Genomic DNA, 14,797 nt, shown 5'->3' with positions numbered 1-14,797 from the left:
ACCAGGCATCCTGGGCTTAATGTTTAAGCCAGCCCGTGAGCAGCGGCGGTAACCCATCACAACACTTCCTGTGCTCCTTACATAACAGTGTTATCATATGAAGCTTTATGAGCCTCTAATCAAGGTTAAACCGATGTCGACAATTTGTCTGTAAGAAAATGAAATGGTTCTCAAGAGGTAGCTGTTTGACTGACTAAACAGAGAGACAGGATAAGAAAAGCAATGAGGATCAATTGTGGAGGCTGTGTTTAATTTCATTACATGTATAGTAAGCATGGTGACTTTGATTCGGACATATTTCATTATTAAAAATGGTTCAGTCAACACATTGTGGCATCGTTAGGGTGACTAGGCAGGTAAAAGCTTCATTCAATGTAAAGACACTGGAAGGCAAGAGCATCGGCTCCCAGGGCACTGGCCAGAGAGTTCATTCAAGGTTACCAAAAAGATTCTGTCAATCCGATATGAACAAACTTGAAACACAAGCTCTAATCCCAGTGGGAGTCTTGAGGTTTACTCATATATACATCAAATAATATAACATCTACAGACAAGTCAGGCCGTAGACTGAGGTGCTCTCTCCACCTTCTCTGGAGTGCTTCCTCTTCAGTCCTCCACTGGCAGCAGGTGAGCACGGTTTAACTGCTGCTGCTTCCTCAAGCCACCAGCAGGTGGCGCCGCCGGGCTGGAACTCAGTGGCCTTAGCCGCCAGTCTCTTCAGGACACTACAACATACACACGGTCATTGCTTCTCCATTTTCTGTGAGAGCAAAAACAGTCTAGAAGTCTGCAACATTGAAAATACAAGCACTGAATTCCTCTGGCCCACGCTGAAATGCATTTTTACAGACGAGAACCCCTTCTGTTTTGTTCAAGGTAAAATCGATGTGGATTCAGGTAGAACTACCTGGAGACTTGGCACCTCTCCTGTAGGGGGATATAACCATGTGACACCCAAAAATTATTAGATAAAGTGAGGTTGTGGAGTGCAACTAAACCTCCCAACTGATTTTGGAAAGCCATCCTTCCGACTTCATCTTGCTTGCGAAGTTAGAACAAAAGGGACTAGGGATGCAAAGCAATTTATTTTACCTGGGAAACGATCGACCACGACTTGGCCAACATATACCTGAAGTATAGACACTTCTGAAGACCAAACGTATTCTCCAATCCTGCCTTCTTGAACATAGACGCATAATTTTACAGCCATTTAACAAAAAACAGATTTTCAGAGACATTTCACCTACAAGCCAGGCATTCCTGACCACTCATCTACGGACGCATGACAATTTCAATCTTAACTTAAGCATCTACAGTGGGGAGAACAAGTATTTGATACACTGCCGATTTTGCAGGTTTTCTCACTTACAAAGCATGTAGAAGTCTGTAATTTTTATCATAGGTACTCTTCAACTGTGAGTAACGGAATCTAAAACAAATATCCAGAAAATCACATTGTATGATTTTTAAGTTATTAATTTTCATTTTATTGCATGACTTAAGTGTTTGATCACCAACCAACCAGTAATGATTCCGTCACTCACAGTTGAAGAGTACCTATGATAAAAATTACAGACCTCTACATGCTTTGTATGTAGGAAAACCTGCAATATCGGCAGTGTATCAAATACTTGTTCTCCCCACTGTATGTTCTCAATATGACTGTGTGATGGTTAAACGTCCATCAAAGTAGCTAACCAGTCAGGAAACAGGACCGTTAAGCCAATGCTAATTTATCTTGTGGTACACAAGTACATTTTGATATTAGCAATGAATCTTGTTTAGAGTATTTCTCATGAAAGTCGGATAGTCTGTTTTTCTAATTGACACACACCAATACAGACATACTCAAACAAAGAAGGACAGATGTCCAACAAATATGCCTGTGTGTGTTTCAACGTAAGAGGATATACAACTACATTTTGTAGGCTTGAAAAGGACACTTTCTTCTAATATATACCATATATTGTTGCATTATTTTGCATAGGATTGGTTATCCCACTAATTGGCTGTCAAACTACAAGTATCCAGAGCAATGGATATGTGGATTGATACTAATGGCTCAACTTTGTCAAAACAGACATTGCTTGTCAATTACTTTGTCCCCTCTGGTCCCCTTTTACAGCATCCGCAGGTTCTCCATGTCCCAGCATCTGCAGGGTCTGTCTGACACCATTCTCCACCCTACGGAAGTGCATCTTCTTCCAGAAGCTTGGCGCATGCTGCTTGCCCCACTCTAGGTCCTGGAGGAAGATCTGCAGCTGCTCTCGGACCCGTTCCCTCTCCCAGGACAAGGCGTTCTGACGGATCAAGTTTAGGATGAGGCGCCAGTTCTCTGAGATTTCTGTGCCCTCGGTGACCGAGGCCAGAACTTTCACTCGTCGGCCTGTGCCTCCCTGCTCCAACGAGAGCCCTCGGTCACACAGCAACAGCTTCCCTTCGTTACTGAGAGGATTCAAGTACAAGCTGAGGAAACAATAGAAAACATTTAAACAAAAGCTTAAGGCAGTGATTCGTCTGCGTAATTCCATGGCAGCTTTTGGCTACGCTCAAAAACATTTATTAAGACAATTAAGGACTCCTTGGTTGTTGTGTCATTCCGGGTAGTTTACTGGCATATCAGGTGTCTTCAACTTCAAGCTTGGGAGCTTATTGTGGTCCTCCTATATTGCGATACCCACTGCATGTCGGCGCGGTGCTGCTTAGCTTACTGCACAGTGTGGATGCTGGGGTGCTCTCGACAGGCATCCACCAGCGTCAGAGCAGCGCTGTCCCCGATGTTGTTGTACGCCACATTGAGCTCCTCCAGGCCTGTGTGCTGACTGAGCTTCTCGGCAAGCTTGCAGGCCCCCGCGTTGCCCATGCCCGTGTGCATTAGGGAAAGCTTCCTGAGAGACCGGTTCCCTGGAAGGGCGTCCAGCAGGTAGTCAGCCCCGGACTCCAACAGGGGATTATCACACAGTCTACAAAGTACGGTCACAGGACACAATTAGGATTCATGGAGGCTGACTGGTTTAGACAGTGTCTTACCTTATCGATGTAATTCTATGTACATGTTCAGTTGTAAACACTTAGGGTTAATAATAATAAAAAAAAAATTTAATAATAATATTTAAAAAGTAGATGTGTATTCTGCCCCTGTAAAACTGATTCTGATTACAATTAATTTTACCTTTTGCGCAATAGATAAAGCAATAAGCAAGCAAGCAAGCTTATTTATATAGCCCAATTCATAGAAAAGCAATTCAATGTGCTTTACAAAGAAAAAGAAAAAATATAAAAATACAATAACATAAAAACAAATACTCAAATGAAAACATCAAAACAACACCATAATAATAAAACATAGCATGAGGAAATATAAATAGAATATAAATGGCTATAAAAGCTATAAGGCTAAACAGTGCGGTTAAGTTAAGTGCTCAGTCATAGGCGCATGAAAAAATAAGTGTTTTTAACCTGGATTTAAAGATTGATACGTTTGGGGCACGTCTAAGATCTTCTGGTAGTTTATTCCAGATGTGTGCAGCATAACTGCTTAACGCAGTTTGACCACGTTTAGTTTGGACTCTATTAGCTGACCTGTGTTCATGGATCTAAGAGCCCTGCTCGGTTTATATTCTTCAAACATATCAGAAATTTATTCGGGGCCTAAACCACTCTGTGATCTATAAACTAAAAGCACCACTTTAAAATCTATTCTGTAACTGACTGGAAGCCAGTGCAAAAATATAAGAACGTGATGTGCTCTGTTCTCCATGGTCCTGGGTAACATTCTAGCAGCAGCATTCTGAATGAGCTGGAGCTTTTTTACAGTCTTTTTGGTGAGTCCAGTTAAGAGGGCATTACGGTAGTCAACCCTACTAGAGATAAAAGCATGGAAGAGCTTCTCTTGGTCTTTTTGGGACACCAAGCCCTTGATTCTGGCTGTATTTTTAAGATGATAGAATACTGTTTTGGTGACCGCTTCGATATGACTGTTAAATGTGAGGTCTGAGTCTATCAGAACACCAAGATTACGCACTTGGTCCCTGGTTTTTAGGGCCAGAGAATCCAGCTCTTTACTAATCCTAGTTTTTGTTGCCAAACACAATCATCTCTGTTTAATCTCAGTTTCTAATTGTAGACAATTTTGGTTCATCCAGGTATTTATGTGCTCTATACAGTGACAGAGTGAGTCTATTGAGCTGTTGTCATACGGTTTGAGATCTAAATACTGATCCCTGGGGAACCCCGCATGTCATAGCCACCCATCAGATTCAGAATTACCAATGGTGACCAAGTAACTCTGGCCATCTAGATAAGATTGGGAGAGTCCTACCCAATTTTCCAGCCTATCTTGAAGTGTATCTGTGATCTACAGTGTCAAATGCTGCACTGAGATCTAATAGAACGAGAACTGTTATTTTATAGGAATCAGTATTCAGCCGAATATCATTTAAAACTTTTACCAGGGCCGTTCCAGTATTGCATCCAGTTCTCTTTTTTAATAGGGGCTTAATGGCAGCTGTTTAAGAGACGTTGGGAAAATGCCTGAATGCAGAGGGCTATTAACAGTTTGCTGTAGGTCCATTGTTATAAAAAAAAGGCTGATGGCAGTGTGTCGAGGCCATAGCCTGGTCAAGAGACAGTGGCTTACTGTAAAGATCTAATAGTACAGTTGGGGTCAAGCAGAAGATCTCTCAGGAGAATGCAGGACTCAGGACCCAGGCAGTTAAACTGGAGACTGAAGACAACAGAGAAAGAGAGACAACTTTCATAAGCCCACATACACATTAGCCTGCAAAGTATGGACCTCATGTACTGATGAATAAATACACAACCACATTTCCAAAGAAGTTGTGATGCTGTGTAAAAACCATCAGACTACTCATTTACGCACGTTTCAAAAGCCAGCATCCGTAATAGTATGGGGGGGCATTAGATCTGTGAAGGCACCAATTCATGCTGAACAATATATACAGGTTTTAGAGCAACATACTGTGTGCTGCCATCCAGAAAACATCTTTTTCAGGAAAGGAAAGCAAGAATGGATATAAATTTCACTTTCAAAAACTACATCCATTGGTCTCCACAGTTCCCAAATGCTTACAGAGTGTTGTTAAAAGAAGAGGTGATGCACCACAGTGGTGTCCCATCCTCGTTTCTAGATTCCCAATCATATCAACCACATTTATTCTCTAGCCTTACAATCTTGCCTTGTTCTTTTGATCTCCCTTGTTTTTGACTTTTGTCTGCCCTGTTATTATGGTTTTTGGATGACGTTTTTGTATTCATAAATTTGGCACTCTGTGAATCCACCTACTGTGTCTGGAGATTCATGGCAAGTGGTAAACATGCCCCTGTCCCAACTTCTTTAAAGCGTCTTGCTGGCATCAAATTCACAATGGGCATGAGTTTTTCCAAAAACAATACATTTCTCAGTTTCAACATTTTATATGTTGTCTTTGCACATCATTGCATACAGTTTTTATTTGCATTTTATGCAACGTCCCAACTATTTGGGAAACAGGGTTGTAGATAAATCATTAAACACAAATTAAACTCCATTTTGCAGGGATCCATTCAACTACACCATGCTTTTATCATAACCACAAACAGAGTGCTGCATCAAATAGATACTGTAAGTTATATGGTTATATTGTGGCTAATAAAGTCTCCCTGTACTTCCCATGAGTGCCCAAAGCATAACACAGGGAGTATACATTTTATGCAGCAAGCCCAACATATTTAAGTAATAAGGACAAGCCCACCATATCTTAACCCTAAAATTTACTAGATGGATTAGGTTAGGACCTGATATGTAAATCATTTTGTAACAATGATTTGAAGGCCTTTTCTGGACAGCAGGAGTCATTGGAGCATTTAGAGTGTTATTGTTAAAGCTTTAAGTGACCTTAAATTTACCACCTGTATTCTGAAAATTATGATGAGATGGGCTATGTAGTAGGATCAATACACTGGTAATATTGTTCTTACTGTGGTATGTAGGAATTGTTTTACCATAGACAGATGCTAATGGTCAATCTAGAGAGAAATTCCCAAGTGCACAGAAGAGGTTGACTTATCAAAATACCACAAACCAGACATTGTCTCACTTGAGGTTGTAAGTGTGACGAAAGGCAGACAACAGCATGTCAAGCAAGCTGTCCTTCAGGTGACAGGAAGACAGGTCCAGCTCCTCCAGGTAGTACTGCGAGGATGTACAGTCCAGAACAGAGCCCAAGACCAAGCACTTGAGTGGTGTCAAGCGCACCTTGGACAGCTTAATTCTCTGGATGGAGAGCAGGACCTCCGCAGTAAACCGTGGATTTTGGAATTCATAGAGGAGAACCAGGAAGTCCATTAACTCCTCTGGGGGCTTCTGCTTGACAACATTTTTGTCCAGCTGCTTCTTTAGAACCTCGGTGGTCTGCGATACGGTGGTTCTTTTGATGCCACAGCCCAAGTGCTCCAGCAGAATCCGGTTACTGTAGTTCAGGAGGCCGCCCTTGAAGATGGGGTAAAGTTCATAGGTCGGGCTGTTCAATGGCCCCTTGGGCTGGGGGCCATGAACTCCAAGCAGACTCTGCTCCAACTGGTCCAGAACATCCTCATTTAAGTTTTCATCACGGTGGAACATCTCTGATGCAATGTTGCGAGCGATGTGGCCTTTGCAGTGGCTGTTGATCTTCTCATAGAGGCTAGGGAAGAGCCTGAGCAAGTTGAAGACTGTGAAGATCTTGAGTGATTTGAACTTGGAAATTATGTTGAGGAAGGTGTTAACATCCTGGCCCCAGTGCCCAAAGAACAAACTCACTCCTTCGTTCAGCTTCTCCAGAACCGTCTTCTTCTCGCCAAGGACCACGTAGAGGGCAGCCAGGTACTCTTGCATGGTGGGGATGGCAAACACGTAGCGCTTATCCTTCTCATTGACCTCTGACCTTTTGGTCCTGACACAGGGCACCAGAAAGAAGTCAAGGATGTCGGTGCGAAACACAGCCAGCTGATGCAGATCCTCATCTGTTTTAGTTTTTCCCCCCACAAACTGTTCCAGTTCCTCCTCAGTGAAGGAACGTTGCTTTTTCTGGACTCCCTCGTAGGCTAGCTTTCCCACAGTGCAGACCACATGACGCATCAACGAGTTCTGTTTCCTGAGAGAAGGTACACCTGTACCCATATCCAGCACCTCTCCGCCAAAGATGAGCCTCATGAATCTGGTATAGATTCCGGTAAGCGTACATATCGGGGCCTTAGCATCAGGGAAATGTAAAAGGTGGAGGGTCGAACAAGTCAGCCAGCAATAGGAGGGTGAAGAGCAGGCATCCTTCAACTGGCTGTCCCTCTGCAGGGCAAGGTAGAGCTGATCAGTGGGGGACAGGGCCTCCTGGGTCTTTGGGTTTTCTCCACTCTGTTGCAGCAGTCGGCTTGCAAAGTATGCCCGCTGGCGATCTGGGTCACAGAAGCCACATATTTCAGCCTTGTGTGTCACATACTTTGGAGGAATGCTGTCAAGAGCAGACAACCTGGTGGTGACCAAAATACTGGCCTAAAAAATGTAGATATATTATAGAATAAGTATACTGGATTTTAAAAAAGACCTATAATTATTCACAACCTAGTGTTTTTTTTTTAATATGATAATTCTAACAGCTTGGATTGTAGGAATAAAAATTTGACATACAAATTGACAATACACATTTTCAGCACATCCAAATTGTAATGTATGTAACTGACCCAAGGTAGGTTCTAGGCTCTTACCTCAGGCAGCATGTACTTCCTAAGCAGGTTCACCACCACTGCTCCAGGTGGGAGGGCCTCGTTGGGGTCACTGCACAGCTCTGTGGAACTAATACGGAAGTCCAGTTTCATCTTCTCAATGCCCTTGAAAACAAACAGTACGTCCTTGGCCTGGTCATTATCTCCACTCAGCATGGGGATATTCTTTAGGTGCAGATACTTCCTGCTGACCAGGTCTCTAAGAGACGTAGACTTGGATAAATGGGCGAGGTCTTCACCGGAGAAGGGCACCAGTAGTTTGAACTGGGTTAAAGTGAGCCCGGCGCACCAGTCTAGAATCAGCTTCCGCACCACTGTGCTCTTCCCTGTGCCCACAGCCCCATACAGCAGCACGTTGACACCCTTCTCCCTACTTACTTCCTGGGTGGGTTCAAACAGCTGCTCCACAGTGACTGAGGGGCTCTCAGACCCCTGAAATCCATTGGGGAAAGGAATTGTCAGGGGCCCTTTCCACTCCTCTGGCTTCTTCTCTAAGATGAGGGGCTCCACATACATGGTCTCAGGCGTGAAGTAACCCCCAAACTGCTTTTCCTCCTGAGGTATATGATTCATCCATAAGGTCAACTTCTTCTTGTGGATCTCCATGGGATCTGTGAAGGAGAGGCCTAGTATATAACAATGCAGTTGTGAATAAAAAAAACATTTTCAGAGACAAAGGAACAAGAAACCATGCAAGCCTAATTCAAGTGGCCCGCAATAGAAAGATTTGACATCTTGAGATTGGATCCTGGGTCACCCACGTGAAAGGCTATGTTGTTAACCACTACACCACAGAGCTGTACATTTGCTTGCCGTCAGTATAGCCTCTTGTCTATACTGACTCCTGGCATGTATATCTTGAACAAATCCTCTTTTGCCACTGGCTGTTTTAATAGTTAATTGGCCATTTGTGATTACATTGATACAGTTAAACTGATTAACGTTTCTTAGTAAGTTTACCTCCACCACAAGTAGCGTCTACGTATGCCATTTGCCACTGGCCGTTTTAACAACTTGTTAGCCAGTGTGATGGCAATTTCTAAAGTCCAAACTATTTACGAAAATGGTAGGTAAGACAGAGGAAAACTCAAATGCACAATAAACAGTTTTATTCTTGCAAGGAGAGAATACACAGGTTACAAAGTAACAATGAATAATCTCTAAATCAGTATAGGAAATGCATCAGTATATAAGGAGGGAAAAAGGGGTGTGGTAAGATGCTGCCCCTCTTTCCCATGTCAACCAAACACACACCCTTTGTTCTATCACATGTCCTGGGCTTGACATAAGGGACATGGTGTCTTCCCTCATGTGATTAACTTTCTTAACCCTTAAGGGGGAATTAAAGCATCTGAGCAACCTACTGATAGGTAGATGATTAACCCTATAATTACTCGTGGCCAAACAAGAATGCCCCCTAGGACAAAACCCAGATCCCCTCTCCCACACTCCTCTATGCATTTAAACATTGGAACTCAGTCCTTTACTCAGAATATATTTTATCAGGTTACAGAAATGTCCCTAACACCAGTAACAAGCTTTACCGGTATCTACTAACTTACTGGAATAGTCATAAAAATTTAGCAGTTGCTAGCGAGTCTGCCAAAGCTATTTCATGGCATAAGAACTTATTTTTTTTCTTCATGGCAAAACAACATACTTTTTTCTTTCATTCGTGAATGACATTTATACAGTAACTATCAATAAAGGTGACGATAACTAACTTTTTCATCAAGTGAAAAGTCGAGAGAATCGTTGAATTTACCAGAAATAATTAATAAACGTTGTTGCTCTCAATAGAAACGTTGCTGCTTTCAAAGTCTTCCACACTAAGCCACGGCATTACACGTTTCAGCAGTCGCTAGACTCCATTGAGGATTGTGTTGAACTGACTAACATTTCTTATTAAGTTTACCCTAGCGTCTATGAACTGTATTGCTTTTTCCACTGGCCTTTTTAACAGCTTATTAGCCAATAATAGGCTTACTGGTATCTACTTACTTCCTAGGAATAATCATAAGAATTGAGCAATTGCTAGCGAGACTGAAGATTAACTCTTCCATGCCCGAAACAGTTGCAATATAACCGTATACAGTTTTAGTTAAGGCTTACTATAACGTAACTACATTGTTAAGCCAGCAAATATGTTTGTCTATCCTGACCCAACACGCATGCACGGATGCTTCCTTCGCAAATCCACCCGAAACAGTTGCAATATAACCATAAACTGTTTTATTTCAGGCTTACTATAATGTAGATATTAATGCTTTTAGCCAGCGACATTTTTGTCTATATGGAATAATTCATAATACGTACAGTGCCTCGCCTGCGCGGACAAACGAACTTGGGACCTATAGTTCACAAGTCCGCTTCTCTAACCACTATGCTATTTAACAAGGGGTAGTCAGTCAGTCGGCTGGCCTGGGAACGCCTCGGTGTCCCCCCGGAAGAGCTAGAGGAAGTGTCTGGGGAGAGGGAAGTCTGGGCATCCCTGCTTAGACTGCTGCCCCCGCGACCCGGCCCCGGATAAGCGGAAGAAGATGGATGGATGGATAGTCAGTCAGTCAGTCACTCAGTAAGAAACATTCGCTCTTCTTAGCCGGCTCCACGTACGTGGTCTGGCAAAAACAAGCCAAACTTTTTGCAGCTTTATTAGGGAAATAATGGCCATACGCAACATTACTCAGTTGGCTATAGAACTGAGTAATAATGTTGTTATGACCTGTGTATTTACCTTCTAGCTGACCAGTACGGTATGTACAGTGCAGGACACGTAGGAGCACATAACTTCACTGGTCCATTTTCTAACCCCGATGTTACCAGGTGTGAATGACTGAGAACACGTTCTCACGTTCAGCACTGAACTGGGACAAATAAAGGTTAACTGCCTTGCTCAGGGTCAGAACAACATACTCTTCACCTTGTCGACTTGGGAAGACAGCAACCTTTACGGTGGCCCAACCTTCTGAACTGAAAATCGACCTGCTGCCCCGATCAGTGATATCGGACCGGTTTGATGACGAAACTGACTTACCTGTTTCAGTTTGACTGGAACAGAAAGACCTTGAATGAAATCCACTCGCTGCATAGGAGGAAGAGTAATTCCACTTGTTCCATTGACTTCTTGGAAGACTAAGATTTCTGTGGGTGAGAGACGCAGCTCAACAACAGCGACTGCTTTTCTGCTACAATATAGCTGCGTCTCAAAAGAAAATTATATTGTGGAAAGTTTTTTTCCGTAGTTCAAATCAAAAAGTGACACCTTCATATATTCTAGATTCATTTCACAAAGTAAAACATTTCAAGCCTTTTTTGTTTCAAATCTTGATGATTGCAGCTTACAGCTCATGAAATGTCGATGTGAGAAGAGCTCTAATAACCTAATTAACTACCTAAGACTTCAGTACACAGAGCCACAATAATGGAGAAGACTGCTGACTTGACCGTCCACAAGGAGGGTACGCCACAAAAGGTTATTGCTGAAAGGGCTGGCAGGTCGCAGAGGGCAGTATCAAAGCATATTCATGGAAAGTTGACTGGAAGGGAAAAGTCTGGTAGGTGCACATGTAACAGGGATGACTGCAGCCTTGATGGGATTGTCAAGCAAAGCCGATTCAAGAACTTGGGGGAGCTTCACAAGGAGTGGACTGAGGCTGGAGTCAGTGCATCAAGAGCCACCATACACAGACGTGTCCAGGAAATGGGCTACAAGTGTCCCATTCCTAGTGTCAAACCACTTCTGAACCAGAGGCAATGTCAGATGCGTCTTACCTGGGTGAAGGAGAAAAAGAACTGGACCGTTGCTCAGCGGTCCAAAGTCTTCTCTTCACATGAAAGTACATTTTGCATTTAATTTGTAAATCAAGGTCCCAGAGTCTGGAGGAAGAGTGGAGAGGCACAGAATCCAAGTTGCTTTAAGTCCAGTAAGAAGTATCCACTGTCAGATTTGGGGTGCCATGTCATCTGCTGGTGTTGGTCCACTGTGTTTTATCAGTCCAGAGTCAATGCAGCAGTCTACCAGGAGATCTTAGAGCACTTCATGCTTCCATCTGCTGACAAGCTTTATGGAGATGCTGATTTCCTTTTCCAGCAGGACTCTGCACCTGCCCACAGTGCCAAAATAACTGGTAACTAGTTTGCTGCCCATGGTATTACTGTGCTTGACTGGCTAGTCAACTTGCCTGACCTGAACCCCACAGAGAATCTATGGGGTATTGTCAAGAGGAAAATGAGATCCACCAGACCCAACAACACAAACGAGCTGAAGGCCGTTATCAAAGCAACCTGGGCTTCCATAACATCTCAGCAGTGCCACAGGCTGATTGCCTCCATGCCACGTTGCATTGATGCAGTAATTTGTGCAAAAGGAGCCCGATCAAGTATTGAATGTATAAATTAACATACTTGGGAAAACGTTGCAGGTGTTTTGAGTTAATTAGGTGATTAGGGTTCTTCTCAGGTCAACATTTCTGTATTATAATGTTTTATTCTAATATTTTGAGAGACTGCATTTTTGATTTCCATGAACTGTAAGCCGTAATCATCAAGATTGAAACAAATATTTCACTTTAAGTGTAAGAGAATCTAGAATATATGAAGGTGTACATTTTTTATTTGAATTACGATATTCCAATTTTTTGAGATGCATTGACACTTTAAAAAGCTATGTTTTTTCAAAAACCATTATATAATATCTGTAATTCTTGCATGCACAAAATAACCCAGCATGTCAGTAGTAGCTAAACCTGCTGACATGGTTGGTTAATGTTAAGGTTCAGCAATCTCATAATACACATTTCCCTACCTCTGCAGGCATTGCCGGTTCTAGGCATAAACGACATAAGCGGTCGCTTTGGGTTCCCAACTGCTAGGGGGCCCCAAACAGCTAGGGAGCACCTGACACTAGGGGAGAGGGAGCTCCTAATAAAATGTTGCTTAGGGGTCCCAAAAGGCTAGTGCCGGCACTGTCAGTAGGCAGTGCATGTCAGGACAGGTAAAATTTTATGGATTTTTACAATGTGTGGGGAAATAACTGGTTTGCTGGTTCCAAAATACTCCTCTCTGGAAATTAAAGTTGACAAACCTATAGAAAGCACCCATCTTCATGTTAATATTGATTGACTCTCCTAGTCAGGGGGATGAGGTTCATGTCTGAAAATAAACATAACCACATATTCAAATCATTCTCAGTGGGTTTTTAATCATATTAATTATTGTGAATTATACACACACATACACAGCGCTGTAAAAAGAGACCACTGCACTTTCTTTTTTTTCCTTTCCAAAAAAGTTGAAAATGAAAGTTTTGAGTGAGGAACAGAAGTGTTCAATATGCAGTGTTCTCTTAATTTTAACCCTTCTGTTACTCACTCAAAACCTTCCTTTTCGACTTTGTTGGAAAGGAAAGAAAAAGGTGCAGTGGTCTCTTAATTTTTTCCGGAGCTAGGTATATATATATATATATATATATATATATATATATATATACACACATACATAAATAAAAACTGAAATATCATAATTGGTAGCTTGCCAACCCTCCTTGTAAAACCAATTCAAAATAAGCTCAAGTGTAACCAATCAACTTCAAAATAACACACCAAGGTAATTACCTCCAACAGTTTTTAACTGTGACAACATGTAAGTGATTTACTTGTTTTCAGAATCATGGTGGTGGTTTCATCATATTATGACAATGTTTCTCATAACATGATGCTATTGGGAGATGTAATTCCCTCTGCAGGAAAGGTATAACAGCAAGGGAAGTTCACCTTTAAGCATGATAATGACAAGAGCATACAGACAATGTTTTAGTTTGTTTGTACCTTTATGTGAAAGTGAGAAGTTAGATCTGAGATACATGTTTGAACTTGCCTCACCATCTGCAGAGGACCTCTTCCTAGGCTTTCAACAATCACAACTTCCATAGAATAGATCAGTCAATTAATCAAGAACTGTCCATGAACTAGGCATTCAGTAAACACTCAACACATTCACAAGAAAGCTTGAATGCTTGACCCGGACTCACCTGTTCAAAGTATTTCACATCATGAGTAAACTTGAAAACTCTTTTCACCAGTTGCTCTCTGTGTCAACGAAACATCATGCATGTCACCTTCAACATGCCATTCCTATTCTTTTCTTCAGTGTATCTTGTAACACACATATATGGCTAATAGGAAATCGTGCTGTTTCACTTCCAATAACCAGCTGCCCAGACTGGCAATGACATGAAAACAATTAGAGATATGCAGTCCCAGAACCAACAAGGCCATGTAGACTTCTCCAAATCAACTGTAACAGCATCCCTGTGCCAGCCAACCCTTTCCAACAAAGCTCCTCCCCATTTATTATATCCACCTATATCCTTCTCTCTTATTCTGGTCTTTCCACAGAATTTCCGTCACGTTTTCTAACCAAAGGAAGACCCACCCAGAACAAATATGGAACATATGAAGGTCCTAAGGGCACATACAAGGAGCAGGAGGAGATTTACTTTCATATAAAGAGGCATTAGAAAACACGTTTGCAATCGTGGACACCCGCACACAAATACGTTTTACTAGCGCAAACGTAACCTTCGATTATTAGGGCAACCAGCAATGGATTTTGAAAACGTAAATGAAATAAATAAAATGTGACTATACATCTGCACCCATAGCTTAAGTCAAAGTCATCAGCAGCCAATGCTAACCAATGAACGCAATTGTCTGAGATGCAAACCAGGCAGAATCACATGGCCTACCTGTATGGACAGAATTGTGTTGGCTACATCAAAGGCAATCATCCTTTGGAGTAGTGCTTCCCAACACACCTTTTCTCCTCAAATATCAGGATAAATTGTATATAATGTTTTATCTTGAAGGCAGTTTCATGTTACAGCTATCTAACAAATGTTTGCCTAATCTCCTAAACAATTCCTGTCTGAGTTGTTCAGTGCAACTCTTTCTGGCATTGTTCGGTGCATTTAGCAAATATACCTTAACTTGAAAAAAACTTGTCACCTATCATTGTTCTCAGAAAGATGCTTTGATAATAG

The 14,797-nt window shown here is 42.1% G+C and overlaps 1 protein-coding gene across 3 annotated transcripts; it reads right to left on the bottom strand.

Moving 5' to 3' along the window:
- Positions 1 to 1,623: 1,623 nt before the first annotated feature.
- Positions 1,624 to 13,659, bottom strand: LOC105011746 (NLR family member X1). 3 transcript variants are annotated; one of them, XM_034295707.1, is made up of 9 exons: positions 13,638 to 13,659; positions 13,371 to 13,529; positions 12,842 to 12,909; positions 10,793 to 10,899; positions 7,741 to 8,384; positions 6,099 to 7,528; positions 4,640 to 4,726; positions 2,712 to 2,963; positions 1,624 to 2,466 (listed from the first exon to the last, which is right to left on the bottom strand). In XM_034295707.1, the coding sequence occupies exons 3-9, from the start codon at positions 12,862 to 12,864 to the stop codon at positions 2,091 to 2,093; spliced, it is 2,919 nt and encodes a 972-aa protein (XP_034151598.1). In that variant the 5' UTR covers positions 12,865 to 12,909; positions 13,371 to 13,529; positions 13,638 to 13,659; the 3' UTR covers positions 1,624 to 2,090. The 3 variants fall into 3 exon arrangements, with proteins under 3 accessions (XP_034151598.1, XP_034151596.1, XP_034151604.1); XM_034295705.1 differs by lacking the exon at positions 13,638 to 13,659 and having other exon boundaries at positions 13,371 to 13,556; XM_034295713.1 differs by lacking the exon at positions 13,638 to 13,659 and having other exon boundaries at positions 7,741 to 8,369; positions 13,371 to 13,556.
- Between the last annotated feature and the right edge of the window lie 1,138 nt (positions 13,660 to 14,797).

The sequence above is a fragment of the Esox lucius genome, chromosome 1, assembly GCF_011004845.1.
Source record: "Esox lucius isolate fEsoLuc1 chromosome 1, fEsoLuc1.pri, whole genome shotgun sequence".
NCBI classification, from domain to species: Eukaryota; Metazoa; Chordata; class Actinopteri; order Esociformes; family Esocidae; genus Esox; species Esox lucius.
The sequence above is the reverse complement of the archived record's forward strand: the minus strand, read 5'-3'. Positions and strand labels throughout refer to the sequence as shown.

Excerpts from the sequence above, each read along its gene's own strand:
- LOC105011746 (XM_034295707.1), bottom strand. The coding sequence starts at position 12,864 with ATGAAGATGGGTGCTTTCTATAG. Across the intron at positions 10,900-12,841 it reads AAGATGGGTGCTTTCTATAG|AAATCTTAGTCTTCCAAGAA; the intron begins GTTTGTCAACTT and ends TCTCACCCACAG. Across the intron at positions 7,529-7,740 it reads GGAAGTACATGCTGCCTGAG|GCCAGTATTTTGGTCACCAC; the intron begins GTAAGAGCCTAG and ends TACATTTTTTAG.